This window comes from Stylophora pistillata, chromosome 1 (assembly GCF_964205215.1).
Source record: "Stylophora pistillata chromosome 1, jaStyPist1.2, whole genome shotgun sequence".
Classification (NCBI taxonomy): Eukaryota; Metazoa; Cnidaria; class Anthozoa; order Scleractinia; family Pocilloporidae; genus Stylophora; species Stylophora pistillata.
Window position 1 is genome coordinate 58148629 of NC_142519.1, and position 26358 is coordinate 58174986.

At 39.0% G+C, this 26358-nt stretch overlaps 1 protein-coding gene, 1 long non-coding RNA gene and 1 pseudogene across 3 annotated transcripts; all 3 read left to right on the forward strand.

The window, feature by feature from the left end:
* Positions 1–232: 232 nt before the first annotated feature.
* Positions 233–24949, forward strand: LOC148743320 (uncharacterized). Its single transcript, XM_088725843.1, has 17 exons — positions 233–337; positions 3615–3961; positions 5164–5328; positions 5883–5996; positions 6127–6249; positions 7019–7115; positions 7207–7425; positions 7959–8335; positions 8836–9003; positions 9508–9618; positions 9967–10083; positions 12964–13054; positions 19843–20223; positions 21634–21756; positions 22202–22327; positions 23904–24248; positions 24668–24949. Exons 1-17 carry the CDS (start codon positions 259–261, stop codon positions 24814–24816), a joined length of 3132 nt encoding a protein of 1043 aa, XP_088581969.1. The 5' UTR covers positions 233–258; the 3' UTR covers positions 24817–24949.
* LOC148743321 (uncharacterized) lies at positions 13071–18282 on the forward strand. Of its 2 annotated transcripts, XR_015989096.1 has the most exons (3): positions 13135–14131; positions 14843–14869; positions 15453–18282. It is a non-coding gene; the product is annotated as an uncharacterized LOC148743321 (long non-coding RNA). The 2 variants fall into 2 exon arrangements; XR_015989095.1 differs by having other exon boundaries at positions 13071–14869.
* Positions 24871–25293, forward strand: LOC148743322 (scavenger receptor cysteine-rich type 1 protein M130 pseudogene; annotated as a pseudogene).
* Positions 25294–26358: the final 1065 nt, after the last annotated feature.

Consider the following 26358-nt stretch of genomic DNA (forward strand, 5'->3'; position numbering starts at 1 on the left):
TTCAAAGGTATATAAAGAAACTTTAAATATAGTCTCGTCGAGGATGCTTCCGATAGCTTGTAACGATTTCCATGTGCTCCTTAATTTCTGACTAACGAAACATTTCTTGATAAGAGTACAATTGGCAGACAGTCAAACCGAAAAGGATCCCCACTCAAATAAGATTAAGCTGCCATTCAAGCATTTTAGCCTTAAAGCAACCTTTCACTCCTACCTGTGGCAGTGTTCATTTACAAATGGTTATGTTCACTTCAAGTTATGAGAGCGATCATGTTTTTTAAGAACAAAGGCGTGCTTCTCTTGAGTTGGCTCTGTGTATGCTTGCCAAGCGTGCAAGGTAATTTTCTGTGTGCAATTTCTTTACTTTTGCGATGTACTCCAATGAGGTCTTTAATTGCTTTTCTCGATCGCTACGTTTTCCGGGACATTTTCAATGTTCTTTCCTCTTAGAAACAAATGCCACTCCTGCTTATCTTTCAAATAGAATTTTTATCTTTTGGGGCCATGATTAGGGATGATAAATCCATGGTTGATTTCATTTTGTAAATCAACTTATTTTTATAGAAGGAAGAACAAATACGTTCGTCTCAGTGGAATGCGTGTGATTCCACCTTTCATTTCTTTTCGATATGACCCAATCTCAATCAGAGTAACAAATTCCTACCGGGTTTATTGGTAGAATATCACGTCTCACTACCTCGAGCTCAATAAAATATTCAAAATTCTGCTCCCAAGCTTAGAATTGACAAAGATGCATAATAAGGTGACCAAGGGACTGATCATGGCTCTGATGGTTGGGGCACATTGGGAAGAACTCGAGCATAAAGCTCTGTATGGAAGAAGAGGAAATACTTGCCTGAAAACTCGTTTCCACAACTGTGAACCGAGCTTTTACTTTATCAAAACGTCTGAAATATTTTTATATCTCAAACTATCGACAAAGTTTACTTTTCTTTCTCTGGTAAATTCCGCAAGGTCGTGGGACTGATCTATGCAATTTGATCGGCTCACGCGAAATTGGCGTTGGCAAGCAGACTTTTTGCACATGTTAGACCAGGGATATTTGCCTTCAATGGATCGAGATATTAAGTGGAGTGGAGTTATGAGTAAATTTAAGTTTGCAAAAGAAGGATGCATCCCTAACCAAGTAAATTTTATTTATACTTATAGTCTGCGCCCGAAAGTTGCGTTTCATGCTTCGTTATCCGTTCTAGTACCATACAAGATGTTCGATTTTTAATCCAATTCAGCTATGACACGTTTTTTAGATGATATATGCCGCTTTTCTATCCTCGATAGAAAAAACGCTCTAAGTCAGCGCTTTTCTATCGAGACAATTTGACCAATACTAACCCAGACCAAATGAAAACTGAATCTTTTGATTAAGGAATACGCCGTACATCCACGGCATACATCAACCTTTTGTGCAAATTAGATTTTTGTCATAGTGAAAATTTGGACATTAATCATTCACCGACGAGTTGGTTGGCTATACTCCACTCTGCTTCAAACTTTGAGATGACAGTTGAAATCGAAGGACCAGATTACCTTATTTCGATTAACGCATAGAACTCAGCATTCATTTCGTCGATCCTTAGTCAGCAGATCACTGCTAATGGGCGACTTGAGGGGTTTTGAGGATGCATTATTCTTAAAAAAAAAAGTTCTTCACTTATTTCGTCTTATTTACTTATGGCAAGGGAAAACTGTAACCACCTATCTAGCATTTTGGTCAAACAAGTGTGGCAATTTGATGAGGGTACGCCTAAAAGCCATAAGCAGCCTTGCACGTCGTTCACCTTTCGACATCAAACACTGCTCGAGTATCATTTGTCTGTAAGTAATGAAGGGTTAGCTATTTTCCATAACCTTTTATGCTCGTCAGCTTAATAGCTGTTATCACATATCGGCGTGTCGGCGACATCTTTCAAGTTTTTTGTTCGAAAAATTCCAGGCCACCTACGCGCGCTCTGGCTCGTCGCACAAAGATATCAAGGGAGCCGAAACACATAATTTCCGAAGACCTTTGCTACTGGGTTGGCTCGGGTTGTTCTCTTCTTTTCTTCCCGGCTTTCTTTCGAGTCCTACTGTTTTTACGCTCATTTGGACCTACCTGAAAACTGACTTTATGAGTTTGACCATTTTTGAGGGTCTCCCAGGGGTAGCCTGCGAACAGGCTCCCGGCTTGGAGGACGCGTAGCAGGGGAAGGGGAAGGGGATCCTCCCCTTCCCCTTCCCCTGCTTCGCGCCCTCCAAGCCGGGAGCCTGTTCGCAGGCTATCCCAGGGAGGGTCGTTGTTCCCTTGTTCCCGTCCAAAATTGTCCTATGTTCCCATGTTCCCACACTGTTTCCTTACTTGTTCCCCGTTTAATAAATTTGCTTGCCACTTATCACCGCCCTCAATTCCCTCCCGCAAAAAAGAAAGACAACAAAAACAAAACTTATAATAGAATAGAATAATTTTATGAGAATGAGATGAACATGGTTATGCTCATTCGATCATATCTTTTATTGCATGTTAGACTGCGCAATATAAGAAATAAACATTGTTATTATTATTATAATTATAGTTAATGAATAATCACAAATAAAGAGCTTATTCAAGCGTTAGATATATTCAAATACGAGCCAGATTTGGGAAACCTACCTATTAACTCCCGCTCCTTCGTTATTAGTTTGGTAATCACTGCATTCCACTGTTCTTGGGAATCAATCTCAAATACTCTACCTTTTGGATAGTTCTTTGTGACTTGAAACCCTTTCACACTGATCGTCACTCTGAATCTCGCTATGCTTAGCTGGCTACACCGATCTGCGATTCGAAATCCTTCTCTAACTCGAGCAATAAAATCAAATAATGTCTTGTCACTTTCGCCCCCTATTCCCATTTCAGAGGACCAACGCATATGCTGGTTTTTCATCGCCATTTCTATAAATCGCAGCAGTGACAGGCAGCACAACACCGATCGGCAAATCTCTCCGCCATCTTGGCAATCTGTGACAACAGATTCCCGCCAACTTCTCGCACCCAGACTCCCAGCTGATTGCTCTGTCTTTGTTTGATTTCTAGTGTACGTAAAGTAAGACGAAACCAATGACAGTAGTGCATAAATGACCATAAATGAAAGCTCAGAAATAACGGTCTTTATTTCTTATATAGCAATATTTTCTCCTCTGATTTGTACAGTTTTGTTCCCCTCTTCCCTAAAAATAGGCTTATGTTCCCTTGTTCCCTTCAATATTTTGCCAATGTTCCCTTGTTCCCCCAAACCCCTGGCAGACTCTCAATTTTACCAAAATTCAGCTGAAGCTTTTGATAACAGATAATTTTTCAGCAATTATAATGAGTGTTATGCTTTCTCTGACGTCAATTAAAGTGGCGCATTCTCGCTTAAATCATTTTCCCCAGCAGAATCGAATTTCTGCCTTCCCAACCTTAGTTTCTACTGACCCGCTTCATTTACAATTTGACATGGTTTGACATTCAATAAATTCAACAGTTTATAACGGAGAATAGGCAGAGAGCCTACGAAGAACCCTTGCAGGACCCTCCTGTATCGCGCATCCGAGGTTGACTGGTTAATTGCATTAGAGAATTTCAATTTTATTCATAGGAGTTGTGAGAGGAAAAGTTGCCATAAATCAGGAGGGAAGTTGCGGCGCCCACTGTCAGACGGTGTCATTTAGCAACCGTTTCTCCGGTGGAGCTCCTTTCGTGTTCGCTTCTCTTAACCATGGAAATGTCTCATCCATTGTTCACGATTCTGCATTCATTTGGGTTGAGGATGTCACTGCAGCCGATTTCAAAGCGTGTTTGGTGCAAGGAGGACATAGCTCTGGAGGTAACACTACTATCGATTGGCTTGCGTTCCACGGTACTCAATCGGGAGTTTATCATGGAAAAACTAGTTTCGGCCTGTTTACCACTGGAACAAAGTGTGAGCAGGTCTCATTTCCTCAGGTAATTTAAAGAATGGAGGTTACTTCGGTTAATAAGTCTCGCCATGATGTTGTATTGTATTGTATTGTAATCTTTATTTAGACACGATCAATTCATCAGCCTATAAAAATACATATCACATACGCTAAGATATTTAAAATTAAAACTACATACTATAACACTAAAGCTGTTTTCCGTGAATGCCGTGCGTTAGACTTAAAGAATGTCATTGATCTTACGTTTAAATAACCCCAGAGACTCTGTGTTCCTTATATCGCTTGGTAAACTGTTCCATAATGTGGCGCCATTGTAGCTAAAGCTTTTTCTGTAATAACTAGTGCGCGGGAGTCCCTGAGGTCATAAGCAGAGTCACGCCACGTAAACTTTGAATATAGATACCTTGGAGCTAGCCCGTGCAGACATCTAAACATCATGGTGGCTTTATGGATTTCCTGCTGGCGTGCAAGATTTTTCCACCCTAAAAACTCGAGTCGCTCAGTTGCATCAGCATCATAGTTAGAGAATTTCAACACACGGGGTGCTCTATTCTGCAATTTCTGCAGTTTGTCTCGTAGCGTTTTCCCACAGCTACCCCAAACAATGTCACAGTAATCAAAGTGAGGTTTTACTAAAGCTTGGTAGATGAGATGTAAGGTTGATGCTGGGATCAGGTGCCTAATTCGCTTTAGGGCCCCGATACCAGAGGCGATCTTTTTCGTTATAAAACAGAAAATAATCAAAGAATGTTAAAAATCCTCAACTAATATGTAGTCTCTCTCGCAACCGTTCTTTAGGATATAATTTGAATATATCAAAAAAGTTGAAATGGTAAATTGGCCACCGTTATGATTATAAAAGTTGACGTTTCGAGCGTTAGCCCTTCGTCGGAGCGAAGGGCTAACGCTCGAAACGTCAGCTTTTATAATCATAACGGTGGCCAATTTACCATTTCAACTTTGTTGATATATTCAAATTGTTTCGTTACCCCCACCGACGCAGCCCCAAACAGTTTCTTTAGAAACTATCAGCCTTCGTTCTTTAGGATGTCACCCAACGCTTTTCGTTGCGAGACATCCTCACGATCAGAAGGCAACCATTTCGTTAGGAATTTTTGATAAGCGCGATAACCCTTTGCTTTGCTAAGGTAGAGAGCTCGTCTAACCATATTAATATATAGACCATAGAAATGAAAAATGGCTGATAGCAGGAGTTTTGCCTCTCAGGTCTTCTCACAGTTGCCCAAAGTCCAAGTAACTGTTAAACACAGTGCATCAAACCAATCACAGGACGCCATGAGCGTTTGGATTGAAAGTCTCTCCACAGGTCAGTTCGAAGTTTGTCTGAGGGAGTCGAGGACGTTTGATGGACCTCATAGCAATCTTGTGGTGGTATGTGGGACATCTTTTTCATTTTTTAATATGAGCTCAATGGAACTCATATTAAGCATGTTGCTACAGGCAGCTTTGACTGAAATTTAAAGAGGCTTTCTTCTCGTACCAAAAAATGTTTAGAAAATGTTTCACCCTTCTGAAAAATACTTTTGAGCTTCGAGCATTTGGTCTGGTTACTTAGTTACCCATGCCCCTAGGAAACTAAAATCAATGTCATCGCCAGACCTGATATCGCCTGTGTTTCACTATTTCATGTTTCTATAGTACTTGGATGAACATTTATCGCGCTTGCCCAATTTCAGACCATTTCAAGGTCCCCTTTCGGGAAACAACGCCTGAAATATTCGGATTTAGTAGGGTTGACTTGGGCTCTAGTGATTTACTATTTGATGGATTATTAACCTACTAACTTTAAAAATTTGTGAGGATAAAAATATGAATGACGAGGTAGTTGTGTCATCAAGTACTGAGTCACTTGTGAATTCTGAACAAGGAACCAAACACATTGGAAAATTATTTCGTCACCGTCTTTATTCTTGACTGAATTCTAGAACTGGATAGCGTATACAAGTCATCCATCTTCGTGGGGAGCTAAAGAGACCTCGAAAGTTGTGTTCTCTGAGTATGAGACACCAAATGCAAGAAACAGCTACGCCTTATGCAAGGTATGTGCAATTAAGGGATGGCACCACATTCATGTCTTCCCAATCTCCCTGATTTCTCAGGGAATCGAGTACGTTTTCATCTTCAGATCATGCCTTTCTTCAACCAAACTGTTTTTTGCATTTATTGCAGAATATAAACTTCACAAGCCCATTTTATGAGCCACCAGTTGTTCTCACAGCTGTACTCAATGGACGCAACAACCGTGTTAACATAGGAAGTCAAGTGAAAGGTCCCTTAGTCAGTTGGCTGGAGGTATATTAACTGATTGTACACTCGCTCGCTCTGGGTCTTTAGCTTATGCAAACAATGTACTGATACTACTTAGGTTAACTTTACAGAGAGAAGATGGCTGCCCTTGACTTTTCATATTTTTTTTTCATCACTGACTAGTAGAACTGACCCATTCTTCCAGCTATCCATACTCCGTTTATCCATCTATGCATGCATGCATGCAGGTATACATGTATGCATGTACGCATGTATGCATGTATGCCTGTGTGCATGTATGCATTTGCGCATGTGTGCATGTATGCATGTATACATCCAGCTATTTGTTCATGAATTAATTCATCCATCCATCCTTCCATGAGTCCTTGCATCTTTGCATACCTACGCGTATGTAGCTATCTATTCACTTACTCACCTACCCGTTCATAGATAAAGATTTCAAGAGACGAGTCAGTGTAGTTGAATATGATATGGTAATATGTATATGCTGCTTATTCTTCACTTCCATACAATTCATAATATACACGATGTATTTTCAAACAAGTTTGGTTGATTTTGAATTCGGTCGTAGAGTAGGGGAGGGTGTTAAACATTATTTGCTTTTAGTAACCGATATCTCTTTACATAGCAAGGTCATTGTTATGTTTATTCACCCGATGCAACATTGTTTTTTTCAATCAGTTATTGTCGGACTTATCGTTTTCGGCTCTCTTGTTTCTCCCTCACCTCATTTAATTGGATGAAGCAATTTTCTTGACTAGATCTTACCTCGCGCGACCTTTTTGTTTGATAGGAAGTAACCAAGTCTTACTTTCGAGTTTGTATCAAAGATGACGCAGGGCATGATGGTCAGAGGGCAAATATAAATGTGGACTATTTAGTTGTCGGAGGTAAGTTATGGAATGAACCATTTCTGTGTTTTCTTCTGGTTTTTCAATATAGCCTTCTTAAATAACGGTGTAACATGCCTGCTTTTTCTAGACCTCGATCCCTGTATGAATGCAAGCTGCAAGTACCACAGTCATTGCGTTGCCTTGGGTCCTCGGCAGTTCACATGCCGCTGTAAAAGCAGCTGCCCATCATTCGAAGAACAAGTCTGTGCCTCCAACGGCCGTACTTTCAGAAACCTCTGCTTACTGAAGAAAGAAGTTTGTAGAACAAAAGGAAACTATTCTTATTATCACCCAGGAAGTTGCACAGGTATCACATGTATGATTATATGAATTAGTTAACCGTGAGGCCAAAAGCAGGGATGGGGGGGGGGGGGAGGGAGAGAGCAGACATTGACTTAAATTTTGTCGCTCTTTTAACAAAAAAGGTAACACTTGAGTCGTAAGCGAGAGCGTCACTAAACAGATACATATAAATATGGAAACTGTTATTTTATGAAACTGATTTTAAAAAATTCAGGTCTTTTCGGGGCGTCAACTTGGTGGAACTTTCCTTCAAGTCTCCTGGTTGCTTCAAAGTAACTTTGTCAGTTCTCTGATTGAAGATGGGTAAACAACAACCACTGTACAGATAGCATTTATTTCTTTGTATTAATCTAATTTACTGAAAATAGCCATCGACCAATGAGCGAAAGAGAATTTCTACAGTTCCTTATATTAGAAAACTACGAAGCTAGCGACTATAACATACTCTGAGGTCTTCGTTGCAATAACTTCGTCCTGCCACAGTACCAATTACTAAGCTGATTTGGTCTGGATTCAATTGTTTCTGCTCATTTGCAGGTTTTCCACTCCAGAGAGGAAGACATAAGTTTCGGAACGTCCCTTCCTGGGCAGAGGATCAGTGCGAATCCATAGACTTTGATCCTTTTGTATTCTATCCTCACAAGAAAGTCTACGTTCAACTTACCGTCAATCACTTTAATTATTCTGATCCCGGCACCGTGCACGAGGCCACCACACCCTGGGTTGAAAGCGTCAACAGCACTCAGTTCACAGCCTGCGTCACTCGAGCTGGTAGGAATGATTACCCCTCAGATAGCTTTGCCGACGTTGATTGGGTGGCATATCAGGGTGCTCCCTCTGGGGGAGTGGCTGGTGAAGAAAAGTTCTCCAGATGGTGGACTGGAACTAGTTGTCAAACAATTACCCTTCCAAACGTATGTAAACTGTTGTTATCATGGATTGTAAGGGGGTAGGGGGGGGGAATCTCCTTGATTTGGCCTAAATAGGGATGTGCCGCGTATCACAGGAATATCATTTTGGACTGGGACCCCTAAACAAAGTACAGTCTTAACTTATAGGTCCCGGTGTACTTTTGTGTGAAAAAAATTGCTTTATTTCAATGTAATTCTAGACATACTGTTGGGATATACTGAGAGTTGCCTCCTAAATGATGATATGCACGAGGTCGACTGTTTTAATCCCAACAGCGAAAATTGGATTTTACTTCCTTAACAGGTTCAGGTTCTGGAAGGTTCGCGGCGTACTCCCGTGCACGCTTTAAGCACAGAATCGACGTGCAAGAGATGGGGTGGGGAGGGGGGCGAGGGGGCAAATATCGCCGGTGGGCCTCTAATTGGTTGAAATATATCAACTCAAGATCGCGTTTATCACTTAAGCTACTTGAACATTATTGATCCAATTATTTTTCCTTCAGGGAAAGTTCCTCACCTCGCCAACAGTAATTGTAACTGCTGAACACTACAGGACAGGTTTAAAACATGACGCTACCTGCGTGTGGCTGGAAGATGTCTCAGCGAGTTCGTTTAAGATTTGTCTACGAGAGTTTCAAAACTTTGCAGGGGTTCATGATGACATCTCTGTGGTTAGTATTAAAACACAGGGGCAGGAAACTACAGGATGTATATTTTTGTTTTGTTTTGTTTCAAGCACCATATTTCAGCTTCTCAAATCAGCCTTCTTGAGGTATGAGTTGAATTATCGTGGAAACTTCGCGTTCCTTCGCGTTTTTTTTTTTTGTGTTTTTGCGATGCTCAGGATTTATTTGCCATTCAATAACGAAAAAATGCGTTTTTAGGTTTACAGATTGAGTCTCTGTTACAAAAGTATTTTTCAGTGGGAATAAATACTTAACCTTAGCAGAATGAACAGAGAGAGGGAAAGACAAATTCTGCAAAAAAAGATCAGCATTTTGCTTTTTTTTAAAAATAAAACTCGCTTTTCAGGAAATTTGATTCTTTTCACGCTGAGCTCTCATTTTTTCCTTTTTCCTAACCGCCCTTTTTCATTTATTGGGTTTTTGTTTAAGATACCCAATTTGCATTAAAGAAAACTGAAGAATTTTCTCCTTTTTTGTAACCTCTTATAGAACTGGCTGGCGTTTGATTCCCTTCATAGACCACTCTTCAGAGAACACAATGATGTCAGCTTTCAAAGCAACCTTTCGCCTGTCAAGAACTATAACTTTGCCTTCTGCAAGGTAATTCAAAGTGATTAAGGGGGTGGGGGTGAATATCAAAGCGAAGATTAGCCTGCGTTAGGCTCTCGCTCAGTGGAGACAGGTGAAAAAATGGAGCGAGCACTGGAAAGAAAAATTGGGCTCCTCATGACAACTACTAATTCGCCTCTTTATTCGCCAAGGGTAAAAATGGCTACTATAACGAAAAAAACTGTTTCTATCCTCCAATTTGTCTATGTTAGCTAAGGAAAAGACGACAAGTAGACAAATTGATTTTTCTTAAGCAACAGTTAACCACCAGGTTTTACGATTCCCTGACACGGTCTGAATCCAAATACACTTGCCAGATTTTGACTTTTACAATCATAGAATGTAAGCTTCACCGGAAGTTACAGCAAATCCCCAAGCGTGCTTTTGACAGCCAAACATTCTACTTCTGGAGGAAATGCTGCTGCAGAATGCAATGGTATAGTGGGCTGGATAGAGGTAATTTGAAACTGTGTAAGAATGAATACAAACAACTGAACAAAGCACGCGTAAATCGTTACTTTTAAATCACACAGAGGAATGACCATTTTACCCAGGTCTGTATTGTGATAACACAACATTATTCATTGAACCACTCGAAACAAAGGAAAAAAGTTCGCGACTACTCCAATTTCAATGCTAATAGGTTTCTTTCTGAACTGCAAGAAACAGAATGGGATAATCTTTAAAACGTTGACGCAAACAAATCATTCACAACTTTTTACAAAAAAATAAACTCCTTGGTAAATAAGCATGCTCCGGTGGACTCTCTCCATGCGCAGGGAAAAAATATCAAAACCATGGATCACCAAAGGAATTCGAACTTCAATACGAATCAAAAATAATTTATATTTTAATACTGATTGGGAGAACTATAAAGTATACCGAAACAAATTAACTAGCCTAACTCGTTTAAGCAAGAAGAATTATCATCAACGTTATTTTTAAGAAAATATTAACAACTCCTAAGAAACGTGGAGAGGTATAAATGATATAATTTCAAGAAAGACTAATAGTAGCCAATCGTCAATACACCACCTTCTTAACGCCGACTCGGAAACGATATTCAACCCAAAGGAAACAAGTAATTCTCGTAACACTTTCTTTGCAACTGTTGGACAAAAGTTGGCTTCGTGTATCCCTTCTTCGTCGCTGGATCATGATTTTAGTACTTTTCTTAGACCCGCCAATAGAAAGTTCCTTTTATTTTGGCCCTTTTGTTCCTGCAGAAGTTGTAGCTGAAATCAATCTATTACCAAATAACAAAGCCTATGGACTCTATTCATGCCCGGTCAGTATTTTGAAATTGTCTAGCCATTTTATCTCTCAACCTTTAGCTCAAATTTTTAATGTTTCAGTATCCTCAGGTTCTTTCCCAGCCAAACTTAAAACCGCCTAAGTAGTTCCAGTCTTTAAATCAGGAGATGCATCTAAGCATGGAAATTATCGACCAATCTCTTTGTTATCAATTTTTAACAGAATATTTGAAAAGCTGGTTTATAAAAAGACTTGTTAAGTTTGTCAATAAGCACAATATATTTTATTCATCACAATATGGATTCCGCAGTAAGCATAGTACACAACACGCTGTTCTAAAAATCCTAAATGACATTTTTACTAATTTTGATAACGGTCAATTCACTCAATTCACTTTTTGCTTATTCATTGATTTGAAAAAGGCTTTCGACACAGTTAATTATGAAATTCTTCTCTCAAAACTTGAAAATTATGGCTTCAGAGTATAGTGAATAATTGGTTTAGTCGTACTTAATTGGTCGTAAACAGTATACGACCGTCAATGGTTATATATCTGATGCTCATCAAACCCTCTGTGGAGTACCCCAAGGCTCTGTACTGGGACCCTTACTTTTTCTCTTGTATATAAATGATATATATAAGTCTTCAAATAAACTTCAGTTTTACTTGTTCGCCGATGACACTAGTTTAATTTATGCAAACGGCGATCTCAAAAAAACTTGAATCTGAGATTAACGAAGAACTTAACAAAGTTTGCTCGTGGCTAACTGTCAATAAATTAACCTTGAACATCGAAAAATCCAATTGTACTATCTTTCGCTCACGCCAAAAGACTATTCCTTTTTCTCCTGATATTAAAATGGTAAATAGCAATTCAAACACCAATCAACTCTTACAAATGAAAGACTACATTATATATCTTGGTGTACTTATTGATTCGAATCTTTCATGGAAAATTCATGTAGATTACATTTGTCAGAAAATCAGTAAAACAATCGGAATTATCACCAAGCTGAGGCATTTTGTTCCCCGTCATGTACTTCTCACTTTATACCGCTCTTTAATCTTACCCTATATCAGCTATGGCATTTGTGCTTGAGGTCACACTGCTGAAGCGCATCTTCATAAACTACTAGTTCTTCAGAAGAGAGCCCTTAGGCTAATGTTCTGCGCTGATCCAAGAGCTCATGCAGTTCCGTTATTCTTACAAACTAAACAGTTGCCGATATCATTCTTGTGCTTTGAGCAAATGAGCCTTTTAATGTACGATGTCGACAATAATCTCGTTCCTGATAACATTAAGAACATGTTCACGAAGCTAGCTTCTGTCCACAGTTACCAGACTAGATATGTTACCAATGAAAATTATCATGTTGAACAAGTTACAACTGAGGATATGAATACTGAGAGCCTTCTCTATTTTCTGGCACCTTGATCTGGAACAGTATTCCACTTCCTATCAAAACATTTAAAAAATCAATTTAAAAGCGTAATAAAGGAAAAACTCTTTGAAATTCTGAAAAATGAGGATGATTATGTAAGAATTGCTGATATTAGAGTACAATTCTCAAAATTATAACTGTGTGTACGTCCAGTATATACTACAGTCTGCCCTCCTGTTTCATTCTGTCTATAAGCCACACGGCAAACTAAATTTCTTTTAGGATTGCTCGTCTATATATTATAATTATGCATATAAATATTAATTTTCTATAGAATTCTTTTCTTCTTCTTTTTTTTATTTTCCTCTCTTGTGCCCGACTCGAATAGTCCTAGCCACTTACGGGCCCAAGCATTGTAATTTTCTTATTAAGCTTAAATAAATTTGTTGTTGTTGTTTGTTGTTGTTGATCTGACGAGAATAGCATGTCATTTCTTGCCATTTTAATGCCGCAACTGACTTAGCTACACATACTGCTGAATTGGCCAAAAATATTGCAACAAGACATGGATAACTCGATGTGTGGATACCTATCGAATGATAAAATACTGAATTTCCAAGCATGCAGGTCTGTCGCCTCTCTTGTGCCATCTGTAAGTCTTGACGTTATATTTATATCCATTTAAAATGATTTTTAATAGTTCATCACCACCTCTGGCTTTAGAATATGTGTCAAGGAAGTGTTTGTCAATCGCTTTGATCCACTAACTGTATCATATGCAGTTCTAGCAGGTAAAATCTGGTAAGGTGTCCTTGATTATATAATAATGAGGTGCAGTCCCTTTCCGGACGCATTTCTTGGAACACCTGCTTTCTTTCACTCCCCTCCCCCCTCATTATCCTTTTTAAGATTTTATAAACACCGCCTGGCGATGAAGAACAAGAAAGAGATACAAATGATGTGAATTAATTTTTATTAGTGCTTAGTAAGTGGTGTCCTAAACAACTGTGTTTTGGAGTGTGAGTTAGAGTCTCCCTCCATATGACGAGCTTTGCTCAAGAAAAAAATTCTCAGCAGGCATGGTAAACTGATGCCTAGGTTTGGGGAAGAAGGCGTTGGGTGGATGTCATCACATTAATTACACCACAATGTAATTATACAGATTAGCGCCCACGAATCCACGAGAGATACGCGATTGCGTGCGAGTTAACGCGGGGTCATCTGTTGGCGATGAAAATCAAAATCATGAAATGAAATGAAGTTTGTTGTGCGCGTAATGGACATAAAATACTGCGTTTTCTCTGTTTCTACCTGTTTCCTTATAACGACATTTTTAATCACGTAGTCTTTCAAAGATCCTTCCTTTTCACAGAAGAGGCAATACCGGCAAGGCGCCGTATTCGAAAAGCCTCTCTTTCGATTATTTAGGTATGATTCTTTCGCTTGGTTTGCCATAAAACAGTAACAAAAGATATTGCAATTTTCATGTGCCGTACGACCTGAATAACAACCGTATCGAATTTCCAGTATTGCGTCACTTGGTGGATCGATCAGTGTTCACGCTTTGCGATCGTAGTACACGATGTTATTGTTTTGGTTCAAAACCTGTGGTGGTCGCACGACTTGGCCTCGTATCCTGGTTAAATTCTTACCAATATTATAATATTAAACCTCGACGAGATTTTTCTTGTCGAAATGTCGAAAAGCATCATGTTTTCGATTTCGAAACCATTCGAAATGAAGTCATAGAGGCAGTCGGATTTTCAACGTGCGGCTTTCCACCGGCTAACTTAACCACGCAGAGTCTTTGCAGGATTACAAGTGCCACACTTGACCCTTGCAAGCATTGGTATCTACTTTTGAAAGAGGTATGTGACGTTCCTTTGCGTAGATATTTCATATGCGATGTATTTAAGATATTTCCCGACGAAATCCAAAGAGTGGCAACACGGGAACTTCAGCCGGCCAACTCATCGTTCGGAGTAGTGGGGTTAGCCAGGATTCCCGACCTCGTTCACGTTGTGTTCACGTTCGGTCTAATAGCTGGTCTATCTTCTTCGTAATAAACAATCCCCAACGAACTTATTAAATCTGCGGGATTTATGACTATCGTAAATCTGGTGAACTCCGCCACGCTAGACTTTGAGCCCGAAGGCGCGAAAAATTTATCTTTTGGCGCCAAACTCAATCACGACTCCGAAGAGCTCGCTTCCTAACTTACCGAAAGATCAGCTAGAGTAAATTCCCTTGGAGTGGAACTGAAGAAGCTTCGAACACAGATTTCTCATCTCGAATCAGCATGGAGTCAATTTTACAGACCCTTTTTTCCACCTCAATGTTCGTACCTTGTCGTGGTGAGGTGGCTTGAGTGCCTCAATGACCAATTGCAATACAATGCCTTTAAAGAATTCAGCTTCAGTTGGTGGGCTGTATTTTCTGCAAGGTAGAGGCCAGACTAACACGGACTTTGTCATTGTAGTTATTGTTATGATTATTATAATTATCATTATTATTAATGATTTTGTTATTGTTATCATTATCTTTATGATTGTGATTGAATCATTTTCAAAATGAAATAGGCTGCTCAATGAGGATGGCATGCTCAGGCAAGTAAATTTTCATTTATTTACCCCCCCTCCCCCCAAGTAGAGATTCAAGTGTTTCTGGTAGTTTTTCTCTTCAATAGATTGTTAGAATGCAGAAGATTTTCTAAGACACATTGTTCAGAGGGCTTGTCTTAAGTAGTTGTTTTCTGATTCAAAACCACCTGCCTAGTTCTGTTTCTCTTGGGGAGTTAGTCCATGGACTGTTGTTATCTGATGGCAGAACTAACAGGTGGATCTGTTTCTCTTGGGTAGTCAGTCCATTATGGGCTGTTGTTATATGATGGCAGAACCACCAATCTGTTCTGTTTCTCTTGGGTAGTCAGTCTATGGACTGTTGTTATCTGATGGCAGAACCAGTCCCTATTTTTTTTTCAGCTCTATGCTGTCAGTCTTTTATGGACAGTTATTTTTATCTGATGGCAGTTTTAGCTTGCTCTTTTTGTTTTGAAAAATGTGTTGCTTATGCTGTTTGTCACGTATCATCTGTTATTAGTCGGAGGCACTTTGGTCAATCAATGCTATCATTGTCTTCATTATTATTATAATTGTTAATTCAGCTGCTACTCTTCTCTCTTTGCCACAGGGCCCACTACAGACAGCACTAGCTTAATGAAGTCCCAAAACCTTTCACAATGAGCCAACTCAAGAATTGCAGTCCTGAACAGTTTTTGGGGTTTTCCAGGCTTTTCTTGAGATTATTTTGTCTCAGTTTCAATTACTTGGATACTCATTCAGCTAGACTAACAATAACACCATTTTGTTCATAGATAAACATTGAAATAATCATAATAGTAATATAAATGATAATAATAATGATTTGTTATTGTTATCATTATCATTATCTTTATGATTGTGATCATCATTTTCAAATTGAAAGAGGCTGCTCAGTGAGGATGGCATGCTAAGGCAAGTAGATTTTCATTTAATTCCTCCCCCCTCCCCCCAAATAGAAATTCAAGTGTTTCTGATAGTTTGTCTCTTCAATAGATTGTTAGAATGTAGAAGATTTTCTAAGACACATTGTACAGAGGTCTTAAATAGTTGTTTTCTGATTCAAAACCACCTGCCTAGTTCTGTTTCTCTTGGGTAGTTAGTCCATGGACTGTTGTTATCTGATGGCAGAACTAACAGGTGGATCTGTTTCTCTTGGGTAGTCAGTCCATTATGGGCTGTTGTTATCTGATGGCAGGACCACCGATCTGTTCTGTTTCTCTTGGGTGGTCAGTCTATGGACTGTTGTTATCTGATGGCAGAACCAGTCCCTATTTTTTTTTCAGCTCTATGCTGTCAGTCTTTTATGGACAGTTATTTTTATCTGATGGCAGTTTTAGCTTGCTCTTTTTGTTTTGAAAAGTGTGTTGCTTATGCTGTTTGTCACGTATCATCTGTTATTGGTCATAGGGTGACTTTGGTCAATCAATGCTATCATTGTCCTTAGTATTATTATCATTAATTCAGCTGCTACTCTTCTCTCTTTGACACAGGGCCCACTGCAGACAGCACTAGCTTAATGAAGTCCCAAAACCTTTCACAATGAGCCAACTCAAGAATTGCAGTCCTGAACAGTTTTTGGGGTTTTTCTGTCTTTTCTTAATTTGTTTTTGCCCCAGTTTCAATCACTTGGATACTCATTCAGCTAGACTAACAATAACACTATTTTGTTCATAGATAAACATTGAAATAATCATAATAGTAATATGAATGATAATAATAATGATTAGATTAATGGAAATAATCATAGGAATTATAACCATCAGGATAATGAACATTATTTCTCTAACTATTGTAAATATTTTTATCATTATTATTATTATTATTATCATTATTATTGTTATCATTGTTATTATTATTATTATCATTATTATCATTATTATTGTTATCAATGTTATTATTATTTCCATCATGAATTATTAGAGATGCTTGGAAAAAAATGATCTATAGTTCCCTCCAACTCATTATTCTTTCAGTTAAGTGAATTAAGACTTTGTGAACTGTTACTGCTTTATTCTGTCATTCCTGATGACCATAGAAATGGTGAAAGTCCACAGATATTATCCCTCTAAGAGTTTCTCCAGGTGTTTTTTTTTCCTCTGAATTTGGTTACAACAGAATGAAGTGCATCAAAGTATAGTGCGCCCAGCTAGACATGAATTGCATTAATATTACAGGGTCATTTTGCTGTATTCAGGGTTTAATCTTAGCCTTCTACAGACAAGTTTGTTCCTCTAAATGCAAAACACATTTTATCGTTTTTTAAAACAAACTTACAAAAACTGCCAAGAAACAGCTACCAAATTTATGGAAACATGACGAACAAGTCAACTAGACTGTGTACTACACATCATTGAAATCAAAATATCACTTTAGGAACATAAAATCGCAAGGTCAGTTTCCCATTTTTAGTGCCTGAGAAAAGATCAGGCCACCAGATTACTTCAAATTCTCTGGTTGCTCGTCCATCTCAATTTCCAACAACCATTTTAGTGTTACTGGGTGAGAATCGTGCTTGATTTCTTGCCCCATGCTCTTTAATTGGCCGCCTGTAAAGCTTGTGGAGAGTTTAACAGCTACTACTTGCAGCAACCTCCATATTCCCCCGATAGCTTTTCTTAACTCTAATGGTACAGAACTTTGATGACTCAGACCAGAAATAACATCATTCACTCTACCATCCCTGTAATAAAAAACTTTGGATTTTTCTCTCCATACAGGGGGCCGCAAATGTATTTTTACCCTCGCACGTTTATAAAAGCTTTCGGCATGCCTGCTAACAAAGCTTGGATGTATGTTTCAGGAACTTAGTGTCGTTCAACTCGACACCATTTGCTTGAAACCAAAATAATAATTACGAAAGTTAAGAGATTATTTACTTCTGGAGTGTAATGTACTAAATGATTTGCCCTTTCAAACATAAACCTGAGTTATCAGGTTTTGTCAATCACAAAATTACACGCCGGGTTAGTATTCCTTGGGGACCTTCCTATATTATCATAAATATCTAAGACAAGCAGGTCATTTAGCTAGGTAATCTATGTTAAAAACCGCGCTGTACAGCACTTAGAATTATTTTCCTCAATCATATTTCTCACACTGCAACTTTGCGTACTACGCAATTATTACTACGCAGTCATATCTGGTGTCCAATTGGGAGAAGAGCTTATTATTTTTGTTTTAGAGGTGAATTGCGATTTCTTGTATGTCCCCTATTTCGTCGAAGAAAAGCTCGAACAAATACTGAAAGTAATGAGTAAGTCACTATGAACAACTAGTGCAAAGTGACAGCACTATCGAGCCAAACTGAGAATTGTTCTTTAATGGTTTTTAACATGAACCACCAATTCTTACTATTTTTAATTTCTGCGTTTTAATAGACTTTGACATGTTCTTGAGAAGATATTAAATCGGTTAGCGCAGTTGTTCCCTTCTAAATTATTTTGGTGGAAGCGCCTCAGAAGACACTGGTTTAACTAAAACCATGTAGGGCGACGTTACATTTTGACTGCACAACCCGCAATTAAATTTAATTTTAACAGCTATTCGAGTGTGTGAAGAACGGAAAAGACCAAAATTACATACCATCGGCCTTTCGATGCACGGACGAATTAAAACTTTTTACAATTCCACTTATCCATTGCTTGTAACTGATAGACCATGTCCTTATTCTTGCGGTAGGCCGTACGATCTGTTGTCCATTGTAGAACTTGGCAAACTTAGCGCACTCTGCCTCGAGCGCAACAATGTGATCTTTCGATTCTCTATCTCACTAGCGGAGTTGTTGTGTTGAACATGGACGAATAATACATCGCAGCGTGTCTTGTAGATAGCTAGAGATGCCATGCATGTTTAGGATAAGCGCTGAATATGGACGAGCGTTAAAGCCGCCACTGAAAAAGCACAATCGACCGTTTTTCATTGTAAGGATCAGGTCTTTCACACAGCTGTCAGAATTAAAGAGAGGAAGAACGTCGATCTCGCTCACCTAAGTAGCGAAGTACACCACGAGCGGCGACGATGATCAAACACCTGAAAGATCACCGTGGTGTCCCTCTACTCTTTGGTATCATAACCAAGAGCGAGCCCTTTCGACTTGTCACTAAGTTTTATGGTTTATAAAACAAAGGCCCCGCTCTACACAAAGCCTTAAAGAATGAAACACTAGAAAAGCTTATTTAGCTTGGAATTATAAAAATTTCCTTTCTTAAAAATCGAAGATTTTCATGGTTTACGTAACTTCGTATTTTTCCAAATTTCCTCTTTTACATGTTATGCTGTTTTGCATTTTCTTCAACGTATATTTTAGTTCAGCGTCGATCATTTATCATCCTTAGAAGAAAATATTCTGATCTTTACGTTTAGTTATAAAATTGCTTTGGCTTACATTGTGCGCATGAAAGGAGCGTTAAATTAAACATGAGTTGATTCCACGCGAGGGTTTTACCTGGAAAAATGCCTGCACACGAGAGACACCGACATTACCGCGTGTCCCTTTCTGGAAAACATTCGTGTTATGACAAGAAAGGTCAGCTTAAGGGTTTTGAGTTACCCAAACTATGCAATTTTGACGCCGAAAAGTGCCAAAAAGTAATTACAGAAACTTCATCCGCAACACCTTGAACGTGCTGTGGGCGCGAACTGAGATCTTCTCTTACAGTTAATAATTGCCAGGCGGAACTCAGATCCGGCTTAGCCTAATTTGCATAAATTTTTTTGGTGGGCAAAGCTCGTCATGAGTGTACGATCAAAATCAGGTTTGAATTTTGAACGAACAAACGAATAAGCAAGCCAAGGAAAAGCAAAAAAATTAGCCCTTTCCCCCCCAAAAAAAGCCAAACAAACAAACAAAGAAGCAGAAGAAAAATAATTACACCTAACCCAAGCAAGGAAATCATGCTGAAAACAAAAAGCATTTACAAAATAATGTTTTATCATAGTAAATGTGATTGAAATAGATGTGTTTCACCTTTCTTCAACAGACATATGCCTGGAAGGATGGGCGTACTATAAGGGATACTGCTACAGAAGAATTTCTTCTTGCGACTCCTGGAGTGGCAGCCAGGCAACATGCACCACTCTGGGGGCTAATCTTCCCAGCATTCACAGTCAGGAAGAAAATGTTTACATACAGAGTCTACATGGTGGTGACCACTCATGGCTTGGCCTTTCTGACCGGAACACTGAAGGAACATTCGTGTGGAGTGATGGATCACAGTTTAATTTCCATTACTGGGCAAGCCATCAGCCGAATAATTTTCACGATGAGGACTGCGTCCATACTCTTGGTTTCCTCAAAAATCACAAGTATAGATGGAACGATGTAAATTGCACGGACTGTCATAAATTTACTTGTAAGAAAGGTAGGTTTGCCGAATGATGGGGAATTTGTTTTTACTCAGAGCAAAGTTCCTGGGTTTTATAACGCCTGGGATTTTAATAACGTATTCCAATAATAGGAGGCTGTGCTCGGAAAAGGGGCCTTACGATCCCTTTCCCCAAGGGGGGTCTGGGGTCATGCTCTCCAAGAGAAAAATTGAAATCTGGAAGCTCGAATGTGATTCCAGCACTGAGGCCATCAAAATGAAGGGTGTTTATAATAACTAACTAGTGAAGTCAAATGCCTTGCAAAGCCCCCATTAGTTTGTATATATATATATATATATATATATATACTAATTTTTGCTGTCTTTTTGCCAAAACAAAATTGAAAAATCTTTTCACATGGCGGAACATAAATCCAAATTGCACTCGTACCCCGTACGTCATAACCTTACTTTTACGTATGATGCACGATCCTCGCAGTAGAGAGCGATATTTATGCAATAGCGAAAATCAGACCTGAAAAAAATCAGGCCTGTACGGGATTCGAACCACTGACCTCTGCGATACTAGTGCAGCGCTCTACCAATTGAGCTAACAAGCCAACTGGGAGCAGGCCGTTAAGTTGATTCGTAATAAACCCGTGATGATAAATCAGATACAATGAATATATGTAAGTTCACATATTTTGGACTGCGGTTATAGATAAAAAAAATATATGAACTTTCATATATTCATTGTATCTGCTTTATCATCACAGTTTTATTACGAATCAACTTAACGGCCTGCTCCCCGTTGGTTTGTTAGCTCAATTAGTAGAGCGCTGCACTAGTATCGCAGAGGTCAGTGGTTCGAATCCCGTACAGGCATGATTTTTTTCAATGTTAGCTCAATTGGTAGAGCGCTGCACTAGTATCGCAGAGGTCAGTGGTTCGAATCCCGTACAGGCTTGATTTTTTTCAAGTCTGATTTTCGCTATTGCATAAATAGCGCTCTCTACTGCGAGGATCGTGCATCATACGTATCTATAGCCGCAGTTCAAAGTATATGAACTTTCATATATTCATTGTAACCTTGCCTTTCCTGGTTTAATTTCAAATTTACATCTGAGTGTAAAAAAGCAAACATGAAAATATGTTTTCAAGACAAATGGAGATTAACGTGTTTGTTTCGCGCTAGCAAAGATATCCTGTGGATTATAATTGGGAATATCATCTTTCAAAATATCCTGTAGGTGCGCTAAACATAGTTTACTTATGATGTTCGAATAGAATTTTAAAAAGACTGTGACCTTTTGACTGAGAAATAGAGCCCTTCCCCTAACAGTAACACGGATCCATTTACGTTTATTCGTTGGCAAACCAAATGCAAATCTTTGCCAAATGATATTAAGCATTAACTCGAGAAGTGATTCTAAAAACTCAAATATTCTGTTGACATTTTACCTCTAGACTACAATGAATGCAAGGACTTTGCTTACGGCTGCCCAGTTAACGCCACTTGTGTGAACAATGTTGGTTCTTACTCTTGCCAATGTCCAGCTGGATTTCGCCTTAACGGAAGAGATTGCACAGGTTTATAAGTAATAGATGGCAAGGGATTATAAACTGTTTATAACCTCTTGTGTATAGCCAAACCCTAAAAGAATGGGTTATATTTATGATTTTAGGTATAAAATCAGTCAGGTTTTCAGGTTGTGTACTAGCTAGAGTAGTGAGACTGGTTGTTGTTATTTCATGTTATTTCTACGTTAATTAGCCAATTGTAATGAAGTAAAAGTAATATTACTAATAATAAGTAGATCTTGTAGTTTGGTAAGTAGATGACGTAGAGAAGCGTAATTATGTTCATCTATCTTTTATTAGAGATATATTAGGTTAGCTTTCAACCTTTCAAGTTTGCGAGGAAACATTTGGCCATTTTCTTCCTTTTGGTTTTTTTCTTGCATTGTGAGTTGTATAATTGCAAATTGGTAGCGCGTAATGTCATGACAATAAATTGAGATATTTTATTGAACAGACGTTGACGAGTGCAGCTCGGGTTCATCTTCATGTCATGCTCAAAGCCAATGTGTGAATGTTCCTGGTTCGTATGAATGCATCTGTTTGCCAGGATACGTAGGGGATGGAAAAGCTAAATGTGAAGGTAAGAGTATCGGCATTAGAAGGCTCTTCCTTCCTCGCTTCAAGGCGTAGAGTCTTAAAACTACCATTTTTCTAAGACGTAAGTTTTCGTTTTACCATGGCTAACTGGCTTGTGACAATCTTATGATCCTTTTCACGTTGACCGAATCAGTATCTGCTAAAATTTCTCAAAGTGAGCTGGTATAGCATCAAACTAAGGTCAGAATAAATCACTTGACCATTAACGTTTTACTTTGAATTTTTTTTTTGCATATTTTTGTATTTCCATGGTATGATGGTTTGGGTTTATAGTAACGTATTACATCTAGACACGAGAATGCTCTGTCTCGAAGTCTCGGCCCTTATTTTTCTTTCTCATGCCATACTCCTGAGTGGGAGGGCGGAACACTGAGCTTGGCTCGTTTTTCATCACATTGAGTCAAATATTTCCTGTCCGGCCCCGCCCAACTGAGCAAATTGGCATTTCATCATTTGACTACTCCTTTTGCCTTTGTTACTCTTTCTCACTTGCGAGGCCTTACGCTGGACTGTGCAGCTTTTTCCGGCCCTTCTCGCGCCATCACCTACGGCTGTTACTGCAAACTGTAAACTGTATTTATTAAGAAAAACATTGCAGTTAAAAAACTGAATTGCGTCTCTTTACAAGTAAGAAATAAGAAATGATCTATAACTACTACTATAATAAAATTACAAAGACGACTACTCTTAAAAATCACTGAAATGCTTCCCTCGCACTCTTAACAATGAATGAATTTCCAAATCTGTTTGTCTTTACAAGAGGCGTGACAAACCTCCTCTGCCTTCTCAGCTCATATGAAATAGAAACTGAGGGACGCAGTAGGCTGGTAATCTTACTACGTGGATCCTTAACAATAGAGTTAAACAGATGTTCTGTTAAATTTTCCTGGTGGGCCCTGATGGACTCGAGCCCTGCTAACTGAAGGGCGTCCGAGTAGTTGCACCCTGGGAAAAATGCATGAGAGGGCCCTCCTTTGCACACTTTCAAGCTCGATTTGAAGATACTTTGGTAAACTGTAATGGAAAACAGGACAAGCGTAGTCTAGTGAAGACTTAATACATGCGCAAAAATATGTTACAAGATCTGAAGTAGGAACATGCGCACGCTTAAGTTGAATAAGAAAATACAGTTTCTTAGACGCTTTCTTAACAAGTTCTTCTATATGGTCGTTCCACGTTAACGTATCATTAATTTTCAAACCGAGTAACTTTGTGCTCTGTATGGTTTGGATAGGAAATCCGTCTATGCAGACCCAAGGGAGTTGCAGGGGATCACGACTGAAGGATATAACTAATTCTTTAGATTTCTCGCCATTAAGCTGGCACAAATTTTCCTTGGACCAGTCGTAGATCGCTTCTACTGCTTCTTGTGACTTGCTCTGTTGGCCTTTAGGTATGCTCCCTGATACCATAGTACGGCGCTCATATCCCGCGCACACAGGGATTTTTATCATGATGGTTTTCAGTAATAGCTCTCACGGGGCCGTATATGGTCCATGATAAGACTTTTTTCTGCCTCGTTTAGCTCTATCCTACTTACGTTTCTCTATTTCCGACAGCTCCACGCCTGACAGCAACAAGCTCTTGCGTGTTGTCCGCCTCAAACAGTACGTCTGGTTACATCAGAATAACTCAAGCTGGCTCGCAATATAACAATAATATGGACTGTAAATGGAATTTTTCCTCCAATGCAGTTGTGGAACTTGTCTTCTCCAGTTTTCGTACTGAATCGTCTGCTGATTTCGTGTCTGTGTACGATGGCGGGTCGGTGTCTTCGCCTCTGATAAGAAAAATGAGTGGATCTTCTCTCCCGCCACCTATTATAAGTTCTTCTAATAATCTCTACGTAAAGTTTTTGTCTGATGGCTTAAATACGTACGATGGTTTTGAAGCAGCATATCGAGGTAAAGCTTATCAAAAGGTGGCTCAAAATGTTTTAATAATTCAAAAACTAGTCGGAGCGAGACGATTTCCCCTAGAAACACCCTTAGTTTTTAGCCTCATGTGCTCGAAACTCGATAGACAAGTTCTGTGAACACTATTTCCGTAGGAATTTTTTTTCTCCAAAGTTTGGCAGAAGAGTTAGTCGCGCTAGTTACTGTTCAGAGTCATTTGATTTTTTTTATAACGTAAGGTGGCTTCAGGCGGTAGAGCTTAATTTCCCTACATCTTACTCTATCTTGGAAAAATACGACTCTATTGTATTGCAGTTTCATATGTTATGTTAGTACATGCAGATGCTTTAATAACAGCTGAAAAAACAACGTCAGTTACCTCAAGTTATTTATCAACCTGCTACTTATTCTCTCACTTCTATTATCAGTTCTTACGGCTGGATCCATACGTATCAGTGGAAACAAAGCCATTGGAAGGGTTGAGGTTTACTATGATGGCCAGTGGGGTACGATTTGTGACGATGCGTGGGATATCAACGATGCTAACGTAGTATGCAGGCAGCTTGGCTACACATGAGCGAATCGAGCTTACAGTGGCGCTACCCACGGCCAAGGTACTGGTCCGATTTGGATGGACGACCTGGCATGCTCAGGCAGTGAGTCTCATGTATATGACTGTAGACATCGAGGATGGGGAAACCATGATTGTACACACAGTAGGGACGCCAGTGTGGAGTGTTTCTTGCCAGTCCGTTTGGTGAATGGTGGCGCTAGCTATGGCCGCGTGGAGGTCTATCACAATGGGCAATGGGGCACGGTCTGTGATGATAGTTGGGATATGAATGATACTAATGTGGTTTGCCGTCAGCTTGGGTTTCCCAGCGCATCATCAGCTCCTCATAACGCGCGATACGGTCAGGGACCTGATCCCATCTGGATGGATAACGTAAATTGTCAAGGAGGAGAAGCTTCTCTATTCAACTGTGCACATAATGGCTGGGGAAACGAAAACTGTGGCCATTCTGAGGATGCCAGCGTAATATGTAACACTTAGAAAACTCCGAAAACATCTTGCTTTTTACTAGCTATAATTGCTGAAACTAGTTACATTATTGTAGTGTGTAAAAGAAAAACATCACTTCGGAATGAGTGAAACTTAAATTTAGAGTTGAAAATCAAAAGCTCTCTACAAGTAGGAGGAGATCACATTTACTTTGAGTCACTCATACTTTGCCTTCTACGTTTCAGAACCTAATTTCTTTGGTAAATATGAAGTTAGAAACAAATAAAATGTTACGTATCTAAATATTAGCAGAGGTTCTGCCGAAGGCAAAACATCGTCATGTTGATTAACAATCTAGTACGGTTTGTTAATAGAAACCTCATTAAGTAGGCTTTCATTTCGCGTTTTCAATTTTACAAATTTTGTAAACAACTTCAAGTTTTCGAATGAACAAATTCAGGTAAATGAAGAAAAAAAAATTTGTACAATGTTCTTAGTTAGAATGTGTCTTTTTTAATGATAAATAAAATACTAGAGATCACAAAGTATCACAAAGCTTTTTTTGAATAGATAACAACTTTCTTTCACCCTTCAATTATTCTTAGTGGTCTCCCTACTGCGTATGAAATTTGTACTCGATTTCCTTCTTGCTTGTCCGTGTATTAGTGTTATGGCAGAAGCTACAGTATTTGTCTGGTTTCACATGTTTTCAGCCTTTCTGTGTTCTCTCGACACTTTTCGCCCTTCATTCTTCAGTGCGTCCGCTAAGTCTCTCTAATCTCATGATAAAAGAATAAGTAACACTGGTGTGACTACATAAATCTTTTTCCAATTTGAAGGCGTAGTATGAATTGTTTTTGGATTTGAGTTTATAGGCGTAAATTAAAAAAATTTTTTAGCTGGGATGTCTTCAAGGCCTTCAATGGCCGTCGTGACGTGATGTGAAAGGTCAATACAAGTGAAATTTGGAAAGCTCTTAAGCAGCCTTAGAAACACGACACCTTTCCTCTAAGATTGTGAATCACCGTAACATGATGTCCTCAAGAAAAGGCATTATCTTTGACAACCGTATATTGCTTTACGTTTAACAACTTCTCACCAAAAAGGAGGTGGTTA

Bases quoted from the DNA above. Each gene is read 5' to 3' on its own strand.
- LOC148743320 (XM_088725843.1), top strand. From the start codon at position 259: ATGAGAGCGATCATGTTTTTTAAGAACAAAGGCGTGCTTCTCTTGAGT. The intron at 8,336-8,835 runs GTATGTAAACTG...TTTTTCCTTCAG, and splicing joins AAACAATTACCCTTCCAAAC to GGAAAGTTCCTCACCTCGCC. The intron at 9,004-9,507 runs GTTAGTATTAAA...AACCTCTTATAG, and splicing joins TTCATGATGACATCTCTGTG to AACTGGCTGGCGTTTGATTC.